The sequence below is a fragment of the Eptesicus fuscus genome, chromosome 6 (genome assembly GCF_027574615.1).
Source record: "Eptesicus fuscus isolate TK198812 chromosome 6, DD_ASM_mEF_20220401, whole genome shotgun sequence".
Classification (NCBI taxonomy): domain Eukaryota; kingdom Metazoa; phylum Chordata; class Mammalia; order Chiroptera; family Vespertilionidae; genus Eptesicus; species Eptesicus fuscus.
The window spans coordinates 11,751,067-11,770,198 of NC_072478.1; the positions used below are offsets into that span (position 1 = coordinate 11,751,067).

Here is a 19,132-nt window from a genome sequence, read left to right on the forward strand (position 1 = left end):
TAAATCAGAACATGTAGCTGGAAGTGAGCAATTTCTCTAGTCTGTGGAGCAGGAAGGTTCAAAGTATTGTTTGAAGGCCACTTACTTTGCTTTACAGGGAATATGTGTGTCGTTCACTCTGTGGCAGTACCCATACTTTGACCCACCTTCGTTCCTCCTGTAGCATGACTTATCTGCAACCTTGGTTCCTGGGACCAGGCAGGATCAGTAGGAACATATTTGCAAAGAGAACAAAAAGGAAGTTCAATGCTGCAAAGGGTTAATAGAATATAAAACCAATAGCATAGGGAATATAGTCAACAATCCTATCTAATAATAGAGTAACATGTAAATTACCATCACTCTGCTACGCCCACGATTGGGCGGCGGGAGGCTGGGGGGCGGGATTTGGGGTGGCCTATCTGGCCATTGAGAGGCACGGATCCGCTGCCACTGAGGGGGGATACCCTGCTGTTGAGAGGCGCAGGGGGCAGGACTCCCGCCCCCTGTGCCTCTCAACAGCCAGATCCGCGGCCGCTGAGGGGGCCTGCCGCGGACACCCAGCTGTGCCTCTCAATGGCAGGGTAGCCAGGTATCTGCGGCAGCCCCCCTCAGCGGCCGGCCATTGAGAGGCGCAGGGGGCAGGAGTCCCGCCCCCTGCACCTCTCAACAGCAGGGTAGCCCCCCTCAGCAGCCGCGGACCATCAAAAGTGGGGCAGCTGGGTGCCTATCTGCTCCGGCACCAGGCCTTTCAGAAGCCTTCGCCGAGCCAGAGGCTTCTGAAAGGCCTGGTGCACCAGCGGACAGGCACCCAGCTCCACCGCGAAAAGCGAAAGTGTGTAGGGGACCCTACACGTGCATGATTCAATCATGCACTGGGCCTCTAGTATTGTAATAACTATGCACAGTGCCAGATGGGCACTTGAAATATCAGGGGGACCACCGTGTAAATTACATTAATTTCTAACCACTTGACTGTATATCTGAAACTAATACAAAATAGTGTTGAATGTAAACTGTAATTGAAAAATAAAATAAATTTAAAAACATAATGAGAAATGCTATTTTAGCATATAGTTATTCATTCCTTAACAATAGCAATGCATTATGAGAAATGCATCTTTAAGTGATCTTGTTGTGTTAATATCATAGAGTTTACTTACACAAACCTGGATAGTATAGCCTACGATACACCTAGGCCATATGATATAGCCTATTGTTCCTAAGCTACACACCTGTACAGCATGTTACTCTAGGCAATTGTAACACAACGGTAAGAATTCATATATTTAAACACAGAAAAGGTACAGTACAATTATGGTATAAAAGATAAATGGAACACCTGTGTAGGGCACTTATCATGAATGGAGCTTACAGGACTGGAAGTGGCTCTGGGTCAGGAGGGAGTGGTGAGAGAACGTGAAGGCCTAGGACATTACTGTACACTGCTGTTAACTTTATAAACACTGCACACTTAGGCTACACTAAATTTATAAGAAGATAATTTTCCTTCTTCAATAATAAAAGAAACTTAGCCCACTATACTTCTTTACTTTATACACCTTTTATATTTTTAAACGTTTCAACTACTTTATAATACAGTTTAAAACACAGACTCATTGTACAGAGCTGTGCACAATTTTTCTTTATATACTTATTCTAGAAGTCTTTCTTTATTAATTTTTTTTTTTTTTACTTTTTAAACGTTTTTGTTAAAAACGAAGATATAAGCACACGCGTTAGCCTAGGCCTGTCAGGTTCATCACTATCACAGTCTTCCACCTGCACACCTTGCCCCACTGGAGGGTGATCAGGGGCAGTAACTCCTGGAGCTGCCCCGCCCTGTGATGGCAGTGCCTTCTCCTGGAGCTCCTCCTGGAGGACCTTTCTGAGGGGGTGTCATTGTTTTCAGAAATATGTCCATGGTGGTTTGTTTGAATTATTTGTTTCATCATAGATTTGCTTGTAAGTAGATAATGCACCATGAACATTCCTCTCTATTAATGAAAACCTTTTGGTGCTGGTATCCATGTTTTCAAACTTTTTAAGGAGTTTGTCCAAGTCTGCCAAAGCTTCTGTTAAGCCCTTCACTGTGAATTTTCTTTGGGTTCTTCTTTTCTCTTGTGATTTCTTTTTCTCTTGCCTCTTATTCTACTACTAGTATCCCGTTTGCACGAAGATTCGTGCAATAGACCTTCATTCACCTGGCTGCCTGCACCAGTTTTCTGCCGGCACCGGGGACCCAGGCCTTGGCTGTGGCCACTGCCTTCTACCTTCTTTCAGGGTCCCGGCTTGGCCCTGGGCGGTGGCCTTGGGCTCGGCTGCACCCAGCGTCCCTGCGACCCGATCGCAGGAGCGAGCCGACCCCCCAGGTCTGCTCGCTCCTGTAATTGGAGCAGGCAGGGCTCCGCCGAACCCCAGCATCCCTGCAACGGTTTCCTGGTGGGCGTGGTTGACGGGCGTGGCTTGGTTGGTGGGCGTGGCTTGGGCGTGGCGCAGGTGCGGTCAATTTGCATATTTGTCTATTATAAGGTAAGATGTGCTCCTGTTCAGTTCCAACAACTCCTCCTTAGTCAATTCCTCAGCAGCCACCTCCAGGAGCTCCTCAATGTCATCCTCATCCACACCCAGGTTAAAGTTGTTTGCCATCCCAAATACTAGTAGAGCTCTGTTGATTTTTACAACCTCCGCATCCTTGACAAATCCTTTGAAGTCATGGATAAACCTCCTGAGTCTCTTTGCAGATACCATGTGTACAGCACCTGGTGACCACCTCATGCCTAAACAAGGTTCTTGATGCAGTCCTAGGTGTTGTAATCCTTCCAGAATTACATCGGTGTCTTCTTCAGTTGCAGCAGAACCTGGGCAAAGGTCCTCCTCACGTCTTAGGTCTTAAAAGATGCTGTAATTGCTTGATCCATTGGTTGGATCAAATAGGTGGTGTTTGGAGGGAGAAACATCATGTTGATGTTGGGATGAAGATCATCAATAAAAGGAGGATGTCCAGGAGCATTATCAACAACAAGCAAAGTCTTGAAAGGCATACTATTCTCCAAACTGTACTTCTCCATTGCATTGGCACAGCAATTTAGGAGAGCATCTTGGAACAGAAGTTGGGACATCCATGATTTCTTATTGTTCCTGTAGTACAATGGCTGCTTGTGCTTACCGATAAGCTTGAAGGCTCTGGTGTTCTCACTGTGCCAGATCACAAAGGGTTTCAATTTGTAGCCTGCAACACTGCCCCCAAGCAAGACTGTGATCCTGTCCTTTAAAACCTTGAAACCCGGTATTGAATGGCCTCTTGTGATGAAGGTCCTTTCAGTCATCTGCTTCCAGAATAAGGTTTCATTCACAGGGAATATTTGCTCTGGCAAGTAATTTCCTTCTACAATTACCTTATCTATAGTTTTCAAAAGTTATTTAGCTGCCTTCACATCAGTAATTTGCAGACTCATTACTCAGTTTCACATTGTGTAATGAATAAGGATTCTTGGAAGATTTAAACCACCCCGAGCTGGCAGTAAATTCAACATTGTAGTCGGGAGCAGCCTTTCTGTCAACATAAACTTTTTTGCTTTGGCTGTAATTGTCATGGTGCTGAGAGGGACATGCTCCTGTGTCTGGTCTTGAATCCAGGTCATTAAAACATTCTGTATGTTAGATATAAGCCTTTTTCAATTTTTTTCAATTTTTTTAAAATTTATTGGGGTAACATCTATACTAATAAAAGGGTAATATGCTAATTAGACCAGCCATCCTTCCAGATGTCCTTCCAGACAAAGCCACAGTAGCAGGGCCAAGGCAGAGGCGGTTAGGGGTGATCAGGCAGGCCAGCAGGGGAGAGCAGTTAGGGGGATCAGGCTGGTAGGGGAGAGCAGTTAGGGGGAATCAGGCAGCAAGCAGAGGTGGTCAGGGGCAATTAGGCAGGCAGAGGAGCAGTTAGGGGCATCAGGCAAGCAGGCAGCATGGTTAGGGGTGATCAGGCAGGCAGACAGGTGAGTGGCGAGGAGCCAGCGGTCCCGGATTGTGAGAGGGACAACCCACAAGGGGTCCCAGATTGGAGAGGGTGCAGGCCAGGCTGAGGGATCCCTCCTCCATACACGGATTTCATGTACTGGGCCTCTAGTTGGTTAATAAAATTATATAAGTTTCAAGTGTACAATTCTATAATACATCACCTGTGTGTCGTACTGTGTGTTTACCACCCAAAGTCAAACTCCTTATGTCACCATATATTTTAACCCCTTTTATCCTTTACTACCCCATCCTCCTTTCTCTCTGGTAACCCACCATGCTGTTGTCTATGTCTATGCGTTTTTGTTTGTTTTGTTTATTGGTTGCTTTCAGCTTTATATTCCACATAGTAGTGAAATCACATGGTTCTTAAATTTTTGTTAGTCCATTGCCTTCAATGAAGCTGATCTTTAACAGCTTCTGTCACTTTGTTCTTATTCTTCAAGATAATAGCTGTGGTGGAATGGGACATGCCTGACTGGCGAGCAAAACCACCATTTTAAATTTTATTTCCAGGCCCATCACTCAATGTGGCCTCTTACTGTGGATTTTGTATATCTAGGGGTCATGATGAACAACCTGAAATTAAATCTATAACAAGAAGATGATGCATTAACAGACATAGTATACATGAGATGTATGAGGCTGCTGTCAGCATAACTGGACATACTGTTTTACAGCAGAAATTTTTTATGTAAGTAGAAAGACAGCATTCAAAAATAATGAATAAGAGGACACTAAAGTAAATAAACAAACCAATAATATAATTGCTTATTTTCATTCTCAAGTATTATGTCCTGTACATAATTGTATATGCTGTACTTTCATACAATGAGTAGTGCAGTAGGTCTGTTACACCAGCATTGCTACGAACACATGAGTAATGCATTGTGTTATGACATTATGATGGCTATGACATCAATATGTAATAGAAAAATTTCAGCTCCATTATAATCTTGTGGAGCCACCACAGTATGTGTGGTTTGTCATTGATGGAAACGTAGTTATGCAGCACAGGATGGAATGCTCATTCTCAGAATGATAGCCTGCAACAATTTGATATCAAGAGAGCTGACTGGAATTAAAAACAATGTCTAAATATTCTCTTTCTGAATAAATGGTTATCTAGGTATTTGAAAACATCTGAATTATTTTCTTATAGTTATAAGAAATCTATATAAATATGGAGATAGAACCAGGAGAGCCACAGCCATTACATTAACTCACAAGCAAACACTGGAATGCTATCCTGCTGCTATGTGCTCCTACTGCGGCAGCTAGTGCTATGCTTGGTCAAACTCCTGTTTTGCCAAGAAGAGCAATGAGCATCACATATTTAATTTCTCGTGTAATCTTCCTCAGATCCCCGTCAGATGGTGGTTAGCAACTCAGGTATTAAGTAAACTGAGCAGCTGTGTGACCTCAGGCACGTAGCTTAACCTGGCAGTTTGCTCAGCTGTAAAATGAGGATATATAATAGTACCAACCTCATAGAGCTGTTCTGAGGATTAAGTGAGTTAGTATATGTGAGCCAATCAAAGAGTGGTCAGTCAGTGGTACATGGTTGAGAAATATTAGCCATCATAATGGTTATTATCATTCCCATATTATCAACAAGGAAGTGGAGAATCATACTGTCTAAGTCACCGAGAGAGATAAAAAATCAGACTTCACACCCAGTTCTGAGTCTAAGACTTATGCTCTTGTTCTGTATGAGATGACCCTCGTGAATATCAATAAATAACATGGGAAAAATTTGAATTCAGTCTTTCAAAAAACAACAAACTAGGCTAAAATAATTAAAAATCCATGAAGATATTGCACTGGTTTCAAGAAAAATTATCCTAGCCCTAACCGGTTTGGCTCAGTGGATAAAGCGTCAGCCTGAGGACTGAAAGGTCCCAGGTTCGATTCCGGTCAAGGGCATGCACCTTGGTTGTGGGCACATCCCCAGTAGAAGGTGTGCAGGAGGCAGCTGATCAATGTTTCTCTCTCATCAATGTTTCTAACTCTCTATCTCTCTCCTTTCCTCTCTGTAAAAAATCAATAAAATATATATATTTTAAAATTCTATTATAATGATTTGTAAACTCAAACCATTTTATTTTATTTTTTAATTTATTTATTGATTAAGTTATTACATATGTGTCCTTGTCCCCCCATTACCTCCCACCCCCCCACTCATGCCCTCATCCCCCTGGTGTCTGTGTCCATTGGTTAGACCTATATGCATGCATACAAGTCCTTTGGTTGAACTCTCCCTCTTACCCCTACCTTCCCTCTGAGGTTTGATGGTCTGATAGATATTTCTCTGTCTCTGGATCTGTTTTTGTTCATCAGTCTATGTTGTTCATTACATTCCATAAATGAGTGAGATCATTTGATATTTATCTTTCTCTGACTGGCTTATTTCACTTAGCATAATGCTCTCCAGTTCCATCCATGCTGTTGCAAATGGTAAGAACCATTTTAAATAAATTTATGTTTCAATGTTCAAGATGATAAAATGAGTTTATTACCATATTTTCTTAATTGATATCTTAGTAGCATTTATTAGTCCCTCATTATAATAAAATGGCTACACTAAAAATTGGAATAATTTGGCATTAATAATCTGGGAAAAGCATATATATCTCCACAGTTTACATGCAGTAGCATTCCACACCAGTTTCAGATGTATAGCAAAGTGGCCAGAAAACCATGTACTCTACAGAGTGGCCCCCTACTCCCTGAAGCACCTACCTGCGCTATACCCAGTTTTCTAGATGTTATTGGCTATATTCCCCATGCTGTAATCTGCATCTCTGTGGCTATTCTGCAATTGCCAAGTTGTACTGCTTAATCCCTTCAACTTTTTTACCCAGCCCACAAAACCCTCCCCTTTGACAGCTGTCAGTCTGTTCTCTGTATTATGAATTTGTTTCTATTTTGTTCATTAGATCCCACATATAATTGAAATCATATGGTATTTGCCTTTCTCTAACTGGCTTATTTCACTTAGCATAATATCTTCTAGGTCCCATCCATGCTGAAAAAAGCATATTCTTAATCCCCAAAATTCAGAGTTACTACTGCTAATATTGCGGAAAGTATCATTCATATACCTGGTATACTTCTTCATAAATTACTTTTCCTAATTGTCCTTTCTCCAGGCATTAAATGTTCTACAGTATCATAGCTGTAATGAAATCACTGGATAGGTACACTATAATGTATTTGACTAATCCTTATTCTTGGACTTGGAGATATTTCCCAAATATCCACTATTATTTTTAAAAGTGCTGGGTAAATACTTGTAAGTAAATATTCTCAGATATAATTTTTAGGAAAATAAGTACTTTTTTTAGGGTGTATATGCATTTTTCCAAATTCTCTCTGAAAAGATTGTGCTGAATCATATTCTTACCAGAGTGTGTGAACCTAGATGTTTTATCACATCTTCACCAACATTAGGCATTAACTGTACCCCAGCTTTGCCAGTTTAACAAGTGTAGAAGATTAACTTGGTATCAAACTTTGCTCCTCAAATTGGGTTTCAGCCCATGCTTTCCTGACACTCAGGGTTTTACTGAGGAATTTTTCTAGGTTCATGTCCATTTATTCCCCAGGTTTCTTTTATTTTGGGTATACTGTGAATCAATAATTACTTTTACTTTCCTTAATATTTTATCTTGTATGTTTTTAGAAATTATAAAATGTTTCTGACATGTGATAATTCTCTTAAAATAATTTTAAGAATATGTATTCTCCCTATTTAAAAATTATTCCTTCAGCCAGTTAAGTAGGCATCTGGGAGTATGGCAAAAGGGATGTGAAAATTATATATATACATATATATATGTGTATATATATATATATATATATATATATATAATATTTATGCAATGCATTATATCCAGGAAGCCCAAAGAATTGATATTTTTAAAATTGCCTTTCTAATGAAGTTATTTAGAACAATTTAAATTTTGGTTTAGAGTTTTTGCAGATTTTTGAGTTATGCTTTTATTTTTTATTTCTTTTTTTATTGTATAATTCGAGAATATAGCCTCTAAAATTCTGGTATTATGTACAAAGTAAGCATTAAAGAGTATTCACTTTTCTTCATTGCTCTTCTGCATTCCAAGTGTCTTCCTTTTCTCTTCTCCCCCTTTCTTTAACTCTCTGTCCACCTCTGATCACCTCCACACACCTACACACACACATGCATACACATGTGCATGTACTAGTATGCACATACATGCACACAAACTTCCAAGGGTTTACTTATCTGAAAAAGATCTTGGTTAGGGTTACCAGATAAAATACTGAACCCAGCAGTTAAATTTAAATCTCAGATACACAAAGAAAGGTTTTTGTTTGAGTTTTCCTCAAATATTGCATGAGACATACGAATACTAAAAAAGATTGTTAATCTGAAATTTAAATTTCACTGGCCCAATTCTTATTTTTATTTGCTAAATCTAGCAAATCCCACACTGACCTTTGGTCCTAAAATGCAGTGATGTGGTTGCTAAGAAGGAAGATTGGGACAGAATGCCACTTTGGCCATGACTAAACACTGTCGCTTGCAATAACATGTTTTGTTTTGCTGTGTGTGTGTTGAGAGAGGCAGGAATGCCAGCGCCACTGGGATGTGTCCTCCTACCTGCTCCCCAGAGCTCGGTGCACTGCTCCTGCAGTGTGGGGCACATCCCCATCAAGCAGTAGCCCTTCCCATCCTGGCAAGGGAAGCCATTGACTTGGAATCGATCAGCAGGGCAAATACCAGATTTACCATCACACATATCCAGCAGGTCACACTCATCTTTCGCTGGTCTGCACACTGTACCGGCCTTTTTAAACTGCAGGGAGAGAAATTGAGAGAAGGCTGTATTCCACCTGGCTTACCAAATATTTCAAATGAACACAAATAATATTTTCCCTGTGGCCCTTCGTTGCCAAGATAGCTAGGGGCATCATTCTATTCCAGTTTACATTTACATGGTATAAGAAGCTAAAGCCATCTCCTATTATGTCAGTTCCATTGATTTTGCCAACACCCTGATTCTTTAAGCAATCAATATTTCTGGATTTTTAGTAGAAATGTTATAGAAATATCGAGAAAAGTACCAAAGAAAACCAAGCAATATTCTAGATGCAAAGAAGGAAGTTATTTCTGACTTTATTGAATACATCGTTATCAAGACTTTCAAGGAGGTTTCAATCTGTAACTTCAGAGGATCTTCCATCTTAAGGGAGGTAAGTTTACAAGCACCAGGTCCGCATGCTCTGAGACTTTCCCAGGCATCCTGTTTCCTAATTCTTAATTCCTCTTATTGTGTGTTCAGATATTTCTTTTCAACTCACTTCTTCTTATGGAACATTTTATAATGAGGGAGAAATACCCAAATATTCGTTTGGTATATTAATTTCATTGCAATCTACTACTGCAAATCTTGCTCTTATTTCCAGTGTCCCACACAGGTGTTTTATTCAAATCTGAAGAGGCCTGTGTGGACCCTGGAAGCATAGCTTCCCCTAGCTGAAGTGAGCGGGCAGGCTTTCAGATCATCAGAACACTTTCAATATCTTTATGCTGGTGACAGAACATGATGCAAATGTAAATTGGATCATATGAGACCCTCCAAATTCAACCCCCACTGCTACAGCTGGCCTAGCTTTGCAAAGTAGGCTTCTACCTGCTGTTCTGTCTTTGTTCTTTCTCTCAGCCGCCTTATTTAGAAAAATTCTCTTTCCATCTACTTCTCTAAAATCTACTGATTACTTTACAGCCAAGTTTGAAATCCTCACTTTCCATGAAAGCTCCTCTGATTTCTTCCACACATATAGCTGTTCCTTTTTTACTTCTGATTGATTGACTGACTGAATTTATTGGAGTGACTGTGGTTAACGAAATTCCACAGGTTTCAAGTGCACAATTCCACACACATCATCTGTTCACTGTATTGTGTACTCACCACCCCAGGACAAGTTCCTACATGTGGTGGGGAACATGGCCTGAGCTCAAATTTGGAAGCTGCAGATTTGAATCTTGGCTCTGCCAGTGCTTAAGTGTGTAACCTTAGAAAATGAATTTAATCTCTCTAAAATCCATTTTCCCGCTAAGTTTTAATTTATAAGTTCATTGTGAAAATGTAAGTGAAAAGTTTTACACAAAGGGCATATGCCATTATCATATCTACCTGGGCATTCAATCATGCATTATATTTTCATCTGTTTTAGGCATGTATATCATTGCCATGAGGAAATTGTAAGTTCTTTGAGGTAAAAGACAGCCTTTTAAATATATATATATATATTGTTTTGGAGAGCAAGGAAGAGGGAGAGATAGAAGCATCAATGATGAGAGAGAATCATTAATTGGCTGCCTCCTGCATGCCCCCCACTGGGGATTGAGCCCACAACCTGGGCATGTGCCCTTGACCAGAATTGAACATGGGACCCTTCAGTCCACAGGTCAACGCTCTATCCACCAAGCCAAACTGACTAGGGCCGGCTTTTTTTTTTTTTTTTACATCTCCCATAATAGTTAACAAATAGAATGTAATAAACACTTGTTGAATACTACTTAAGTTCTCAAATTTTCTTCCTTTTGGCCTCCTCTATGTCTTTCCTCGTCCTCTGACATAATAACAACACAAAAACCCTATCCCAAACATTACCCATAACCTGGTATCCAATCTACACATTCCTTCTACAAATAGCTATTGAGCATTTGCACTGAATGGAATTCTGTGCTGGGTAAGGATGTCAGTCCCCTGCCCTTAGGAATCATTCTAACAAAGGAGACAGGCACATAAATAACTGATCATTACATAGAACTCTAGGCAACAATGGAATGTAAACACTAAGTTTTAACTTGAAGGAAAAGCCAAAAAGCTGCCCAGAGAAAGAGACCTGGCATCCTCATTTTATGTCTTGTTTTCTATGAACTTCACCCTGAAGTGACTTCACAGGTTGAAGATAGGGGAACCCCAATATTATTCAAAATAAAATTTTTACCACCAAACTAATTAATAAAGGAATTTATAACTAATTATGAGATTTGGTCCAAGAAGTTCAGGTAGTATCTTAAGAAGCAGTAGGTAGGTGTATTGGCTGTGGAACCAGTAAATTTGGAGTTTGCAATTTAGTGATTCTATTTTTCTGCACATTTTCTGTTCTGAGCCTCTTTTCCCTCAAAAGCAAAATGAGATAATAATACCTAGTTCAAAGGGGTGTTGGAGGATCAAATAGCTCATTTTGTCAAGCACTCAGGGAGGACTTGATAAGTGGCAGGTAGCATTATGTAGAGACAGAAAAATGCTGTTTTGCCTATTTCATTTAACACAACCCCTGAGATGTTAACATGAAAAAATAAAGCATAGTCATAATTATTAAGACAGAATAAAAGAATCTTACCTGGCACTTTTCACAGCATTCTCCTAATGCACATTGCAAACCTGCCTTGATTTTACATGTTTTAGCGTCACAACAGATGTTGGTGCATTCCTAAGGAATACCAGAAACAATTGCAAATGCCAAATTACTTGTTGGTCTCTCTTTCAGCACAATTCATAATACAATTTGCTCATTGCCCAGACCTCATTTTGGTATAGTCTGAACATAATTTTCAGGAAAATAAAAAACAACAACAAAGCTGAACATTAGAAAAGCTGAGATTTTTAGAGCAACCAAGGGATTGGTATTTTTCTGAATTCTACTTATATATTTTTTTAATTTGAATATCTTTTCTTTAGTTCAAGCAAACAAACACACAAAGGACAGTTTATTAAAAAATAACATTTATCTAAATAAAGAACATAATTAGTTCAACTGATCAGTTATATACCTATCCGGCAGTAAATTTAATATCTAGAACATGTAACTGAAAGCCTAAAAATATAGTTCTTTATTAAATTTCTACATTCAATTCAACTCTACATAAAGCAGTATACTTTGTTTTGTTGTCCTTGCCTAGTTTTTGAGAAATCATGCCCCTTTCTCATTGTAGCAATTGAGATTCCCCAAGACGAATGGTATATTCAGAATTACAATATTTTAAGCTTAAAATTCTTACCCAATTTCAAATATAAGTATCATCTGAAAAAGTTTGCTCTTTCTCATAGAATGAATAGATCTGAAATTCTACTTAAAGTTACTGAGAAGCTGGACCCCTGAGTGTTTGACATGTTACTTATATTAAGTGTTAATAAGAGCGAGACAAGGGTCCTATGCAGAATCCCGGCTGCCCTGTGAACAAGGTGGGATCAGGCCAGGCACTTATAATGGTAACAAGTCCTGAGTCACCAAGGGGTAAACTGTGCAGGGTGCTGTGGGACTGCTGAACAGCACACCCGAGTCCACACTGTTGCTCCTTCATTTACCAGCCCGGTGACCTTGGGCAAGCTACGTCCACTCTCTGAACACAGTCACAGTGCTCTGTCTAAAGTGACTGCTCAAGAAGTCATAGGAAACGTTAAGAGATGCAAAGTACTTCTGACAGAAAGAGAGGGATAAGGACACAAAGCCCAGGCTGGTGAGGGGTATCTAAAAAACTAGATATGGGGAAGAAACTCAAGAAAGTCTGTTAAGCATTGTGGGATTCATTGTTAGAAAAGCTAGCCTGGCAAGCATTTACAAGTGAATATACAAAAACCACAAGAAACATGAACTTTTATAGTGAACCACATTACATTGTTTTAAAAAATATATCTCAAAAGTGTTTCATTTTATTTTTAAATGAAATGCATCAGGGTGATGTTGGTTAATAAAATTAAATAGATTTCAAGTGTACAAACACTATAGAGTTTTATAGTTTATCTTCTTGGCAATTGAAAAACAAACTAAACTTTTTTTATAAAGGACTCATTTGTACCTCAGAAGTCCCACAATCACAGTCCTCTCCCATTTCTACCAACTGATTCCCACAGATCGGGTTGGATATGATATCTGTACGCAACGGAACATTAAAGAGGCAATTTGATAGTTTATCTTCAAAAAAGTTGTCGTAGCTGACACGGCTGCAGGAACTGAAGTCTGTAGGTATATGGAAGCTGTGAAGATAAGGAAAGAGAAAAGAGAATGCAGTCATGCTGAGCAGGTAGGGGACAAATATCAGACATTGGGGATGATACACCTGAAACTTTCCCCAAAAGGGCAAATCAGAGCCACTGATCACCTGCCAAGTCATAAGCTCATTTATGTACCTAAATTAGCCCACCTGAATGGACATAAACACCTCCAACTAAATTAGCAAAATACAGAATCCAGGTTGCTGTTTAAAAAAACAAAAATGCAGCCAAGCTGGTGTCGCTCAGTGGTTGGGCATTGACCGATGAACCAGGAGGTCAGGGTTTGATTTCCTGTCAAGGTACATGCACAGGTTGTGGGCTCAATCTCTAATGTGGGGCCTACAGGCGGCAGCCGATCAATGATTCTCTCTCATCTTTGATATTTCTATCTCTCTCCCTCTCTGAAATCAATAAAATATCTATACTAATAAAAGGATAATATGCTAATTAGACCAGGAGACTGGACATCTTCCTACTGTCCGACTTCCTTCGGGACAAAGCCATGGTGGTGGAGGCTGAGTCAGAGGCAGTTAGGGGTGATCAGGCTGGCGGGGAGGGCAGTTGGGGGTGAGATCAGGCTGGTAGGGGAGGGCAGTTGAGGATGAGATCAGGCCGGCAGGGGAGAGCAGTTGGGGGCAAGATCAGGCTAGTAGGGGGGGGGGCCCTTGGGGGGGAGATTAGGCCGGCAGGGAGGACAGTAGGGGGCAAGATCAGGTTGGCAAGGAAGGGCTGTTGGGGGCCATGATGTCAGCAGGGGAGGGCAGTTGGGGGCCATGAGGCTGTCAGGGGAGGGCAGTTAGGGGCCATGAGGCCAGCAGGGGAGTGGTTAGGTGGTGATCAAGCCAGTAGTCAGGCAAGTGGTTAGGAGACAGCGGTCTCGGATTGCGAGAGGGATGTCCGACTGCCAGTAGGGGCCTAAACCAGCAGTCGGACATCCCCCAAGGAGTCCCGGATTGGAGAGGGTGCAGGCCAGGCTGAGGGACGCCCCCCCCACCCCCCATGCATGAATTTTGTGCATAGGGCCTCTAGTGCTATATAATAAAAGCCTAATATGCTAAGTGTCCGGTTGTCTGGTGACCATTCAACTGTTCAACCAATCAAAGTGTAATATGCTAATGATATGCTAAGGCCACTCAACCACTCCCTATGATGTGCACTGACCACCAGGGGGCAGACAGTTGACCAGTAGACCAGTCACTATGACGTGCACTGACCACCAAGGGGTAGACGCTCCAATTGGTAGGTTAGCTTGCTGCTGAGGTCCAGCCAATCAGGACTGAGTGAGATGGGCTGGACATGCCCTGGAACCCTCCTGCAGTCCCTCCCCGGCCCAATTGTGCACCAGTGGGGTCCTTCGGCCTGACCTGTGCCCTTTCACAACCCGGGACCCCTTGGGGGATGTCAGAGAGCTGGTTTCAGCCAGATCCTGCAGGCCACTACCCTCAGGAGGGCGCTAGATGCAGGGCTCATGGCTGGCAAGCGCTACTGTGGCAGCACAAGCTTCTCCCAATTGGGACTGATTGGGTGCAAGCCCACGGCAGGTGCAGTGGGGATGGGATGAGAGGGAGCAGCAGGTAGGAACTGCAGGAGGCGTTGGACTGCGGGTTTCAGCCTGATCCCTGCAGGCCACTTAGAGGGGCCCCACACATGCGTGAATTCATGCACCAGGCCTCTAGTATATAAAATGCACTAATATTTTGAAAAGATAGCATCAGATATATTATTGGCATGCAGCCATATGCTATTTTACAGAATGGAGACTAATCTTATATCGAGAAGCTTAGAAGAAAATGAAAAAGTGAAAATGAATGTGTAAAAGGGAGTCTGGAATTTTTAAAGATAAAATTGCCTGGTAAGTTTGCCTAAGGCAAGGCAGAAATGAGTAATCTCTTTTCACAGACTCTCTCTTCATCTTCGGGTAAGAACTTTCTTCTTTTGATTTTTCGCCTAGAACATTTTCCTTACTGTCACCCCATCTAAACTTATTTAAAATTTGATAAATGCTAATGATTTCATAAAGATGAGGATAAAATGACAAGTCCCCCCAAGAACAAAGAGTCAATATGTTTAAACTATGTGTTAGTTAATGAAAAATATTAGCATATAGAGGAGAGATAAAATAGTTTGGTATAGATACACATTCATGACTGTGCTATGTAATAATTTAAAACCTTGACCACATTATGGAAGATGACATAAAAGAGTAGCACATCCCAGAGAGAATTAAAAAACAAAAAACAGCCCTAACCGGTTTGGCTTAGTGGATAGAGCGTATGCCTGCAGACTGAGGGGTCCCAAGTTCGATTCTGGTCAAGGGCATGTACCTTGGTTGTGGCACATCCCTAGTAGAGGGTGTGCAGGAGGCAGCTGACCAATGTTTCTCTCTCATCGATGTTTATAACTCTCTATCCTTCTCCCCTCCTCTCTGTAAAAAATCAATAAAATATATTAAAAACAAACAAACAACAACAACAACAACAACAAAAAACAGGGGAAAATAGCATCTTCCCAGTGAGCCTTACCTTAGTGCATTGTACATCACACAAATTGTAGAAGGACACTTGCAAACTTCGGAGTCATGAAACATTCCAAAGTTATGGCCCATTTCATGGGCCATTGTCCCTGCAACTCTAAGTACATTGTCACTGTGGTCCTAAGGGTGAGAACAGGAAACAGATTTAGTTTGTAAACTAAATTATCACTCAGGGTATAATTAAATATTTTTACTGTAGCCAAGTGGAGAGGCTGATGTTAGCTTCAGCCTACTCACCCTACCCATCATCTGTCCTCTGTCCTTCTCCTAACCTCTCCTCCCCTCCTCTCTTCTCCCCTCCCTTCTTCTTCCCTCCCTTATTCTCCCCTATTCTCTCCTTTCCTTTCCTCTCCTCCCCTGTCCTCTACTCTCCTCTTCTTCCCTCACCTCCCCTTCTCTCTCTCTCTCTCACACACACACAGACAGACACACACACACCCCCAAAAATAAAATAAAACAAAAACTTCAATACTGAATGCCCATCACAGGTCATATTATCTGCTCTTTTTTTCTTGTGAATGGGGAATATTTTAATGAGAAAGATATTAATGGTTTCCTGCCATAGAGATAGCAAGATGTATTCAGTATGATAAGGAATCAGAAATATTTTAAAAATAATCTACCTCCACTCCCCAGCTTGCTTTTTAATACCTTCTAATTCAATTGGAGGGCTTTGATATGTTTAACTAGTGGAGCTTTAAAAGTGTTGGTTAACCTAGAACTTTAGCACATAGGTATCTTTTTCAACTCTATTACTGCCAAGACTAGACATCGATCAATTCCAGACTTGCCCGATTGCATGAAGTCCAACCAATGGCCCACTTCATTACCAGATTGTTTCTGATTAGAGGTGTTAAACTGGGGCTCCAAGTTATCTAGGAGCACTTAAAAACACTAGAAAATCATTGCTAGTTGTAATTTCCCAATGGGGAGACAAATTTGCTGATAACACCGATCCACAGAAACCCAATTCCCTTACCTTCTTTGTTTCAAGGAACCAAATAAATAGATTCATAATGCACAGTACAAGACTGGCAAACAATGAACACTCGTGTAAGATGAAAAGTTAATACCTACCATTCACAATATTGTTTCATCCTGTTGAAATAAATATTTTAAACCTTCCTATCTAGTAAGATAGAACTCCCCAAATGGAGACAAAAACAAACCAAAAAAATTAAGTAGAAATGTGTTTCAAGATTGTCCAAATTGCTTTAAGATTTCTTCAAATTTAGGGTATCCCTTTAAAATATTTATTTGCATAACTTCAATTTTTTTTCCCCCTGGAATAACCCTATAAACAAGATAATACATTATGATCATGCTGGGTGTATACTGGATATGCAAGATACATTCAACATTTAAAATTCAATCAATGTTAATCAGCCATGTCAAGACACTGAAGGAGAAAAATTATACTATCTTCTCAATAGATTCACAAAACAGAGCATTTGACAGGCTTGAACATAGAATCAATTGATTATCTTAAACAAACCTGAATGAGGCCAACAGAATGGTAAGGAGAGCACATTGTGGACGTGAAAGCAAAACCCACAGTTGTTCCAGAAAGTTCTGTTGCCCTGCAAGAAAGAAAGAAATTGATGTGACAACTTATGATTCTAAGTTTTACTTTCTATACTAGTAGACAGTCCATCCACAACTCTAAATGGTTAACAGAGAAACTCACATTGTGAATCATCACTTAAATATTTCCTTTAGTTTTTGTTCCTGGACTGGTAGTTTAGTTGGTTAGAGTATTATATCAATACTAGAGGCCCGTTGCAGGAAGATTCCTGCAAGAATAGGGCTTCCTGTGTCGGGAGCAAAGCAGAGAAGGGAGCAAAGCCCTCCAAGGCGGGCTTCCCTCCTGTCTCAGCCACCACCTCACTTCCCTCCTGTCTCCACCGCCTCACTCCCTTCTCCTCAGCTTTGCTCCCTTCTGCAGTGCTTGGCTTCCTTCTACACTATCCTCAGTCTTCATTCCGCGCCTGTGTATGCAAATTAACCGCCATTTTGTTGGGTTAATTTGCATACTCACTTTGATTGGCTGGTGGGCGTAGCAGAGGGACAGGTTAATTTGTCTTTGAACAGCTGTGGAGTGTTCAGATATCTGTTATTTTGAAATTATATTGATCTTTTAAAATTTATATTGTAAATTTACTTATACTTAAGTCTACATTTGTTTAGGTTCAATAACTACTGGCTCATTTATAAAAAAATAAAATCTTTTTCCATCTTGGAGTTATCTAGTTTGGTTCCAATTTTTAGTGACTAGGATATATTTAGACTCTAAGGTCCCTACCTGGTTACACCAAGGTGCAGGTATCTTTTGTTAATTTGTCAGGTAAATGATAAACTTTCTATTTCTAAACTTTCTATTAAGTGAATGGATAATTATTTCCATCATATATTTTAGTGATTTTATTCTGTTTATTTTAATCTATTCAAGAAATTTACACGACATTTGACTTCCAATTTTTTATTTATGCACCTGTTATCTTATGTATAATTTGTATCTCTCTATCCTACTACTTCACATACAGGAATATACTACAATCAAGGATGGCCCTGGAGCCAGTCTGGTAAGTTGGATTCCCTTACAACTTACTAGTTTAAGATCTTGAAAAATCATGAATTTTCCAAAAATGATGTTTTACCTTTGGTGGGCTCTTGAGTCTGGAACTGACCTTCACAAATGAAGGAACTGTGACTGCTGTTCTTCAGAGATAACCCCCAAAAACCAGCTTTGCAGTATTCACATCCTGTAGTGCCTATGAATCTGGATAGGTGTATGTATGACTTGCTCTTGACCAGCAGAACAAATCATGTGACCATGTCATTTCTGAAATTGGGTCATAACCAAGCCTTAAAGCTCTCTCCTGGGCCTCTTAGAATGCTTCTTCTGGGAAAAGTGAGTCACCTTCTAAGATATCCAAAATCCTGAGACTGCCATGTTAGAGGCAGTCCAAGTTAGCCACATGAAAAGCTGTATATACCGAAAGATGATCAAGCAGCCCCACTTCTCCAGCCACACCAGGCAAGTTATCAGCCATATAAGTGAAGAAAACTTAGTTTAAGTAAAGAGGTTGTGAGCTGATGTGTTATGCGGTAATAGATAACCAGCAAACAATATTAATTCTGACAAAATCTAATTTCTTGCTGCTTCCTTCTATCTGATACAGCTTCAAGCCATCCAACAGAATTTTTGTAATCTTTTTTGAAGCAAATGCTCAGCACTTTTTGTATAATTTACAACTGTTAGATTTATTTCCCCCTGTTTTTTTAAATTAGTCATTTCAGCAGATGGTAGCAGTGTGTAATTAGAAAGAAATATTCAATTTATCGTCTATTCTAGAAGTTTGTCCTGACTAGTGCTTTAAGCTAATCAATTCTTTTTAAATAGTAAATCTAAATTCATCTTACCATCCTCTAAACCAGTCTTTCCTTTCTGAGCATCCAATAAAAACAGACAAACTTCTTGTGAATCATTATTAAATCATTAGCTTCTTAAAAAAGAAAAGAGCATATTCAACATAAGGTCCTAATGAAT

The 19,132-nt window shown here is 40.3% G+C and overlaps 1 protein-coding gene across 1 annotated transcript in view; it reads right to left on the reverse strand.

The window, feature by feature from the left end:
• Nucleotides 1–19,132, reverse strand: part of ADAM28 (ADAM metallopeptidase domain 28) — a gene marked incomplete at its 5' end in the record, with an annotated part of 54,525 nt that overhangs the window by 16,015 nt on the left and 19,378 nt on the right. Inside the window, 6 exons of the mRNA XM_054716799.1 lie at nucleotides 86–188; nucleotides 8,642–8,837; nucleotides 11,398–11,487; nucleotides 12,854–13,031; nucleotides 15,572–15,702; nucleotides 17,078–17,162. Of these exons, the coding sequence (XP_054572774.1) occupies nucleotides 86–188; nucleotides 8,642–8,837; nucleotides 11,398–11,487; nucleotides 12,854–13,031; nucleotides 15,572–15,702; nucleotides 17,078–17,162 (783 nt within the window). The remainder of the gene's footprint in view (nucleotides 1–85; nucleotides 189–8,641; nucleotides 8,838–11,397; nucleotides 11,488–12,853; nucleotides 13,032–15,571; nucleotides 15,703–17,077; nucleotides 17,163–19,132) is intronic.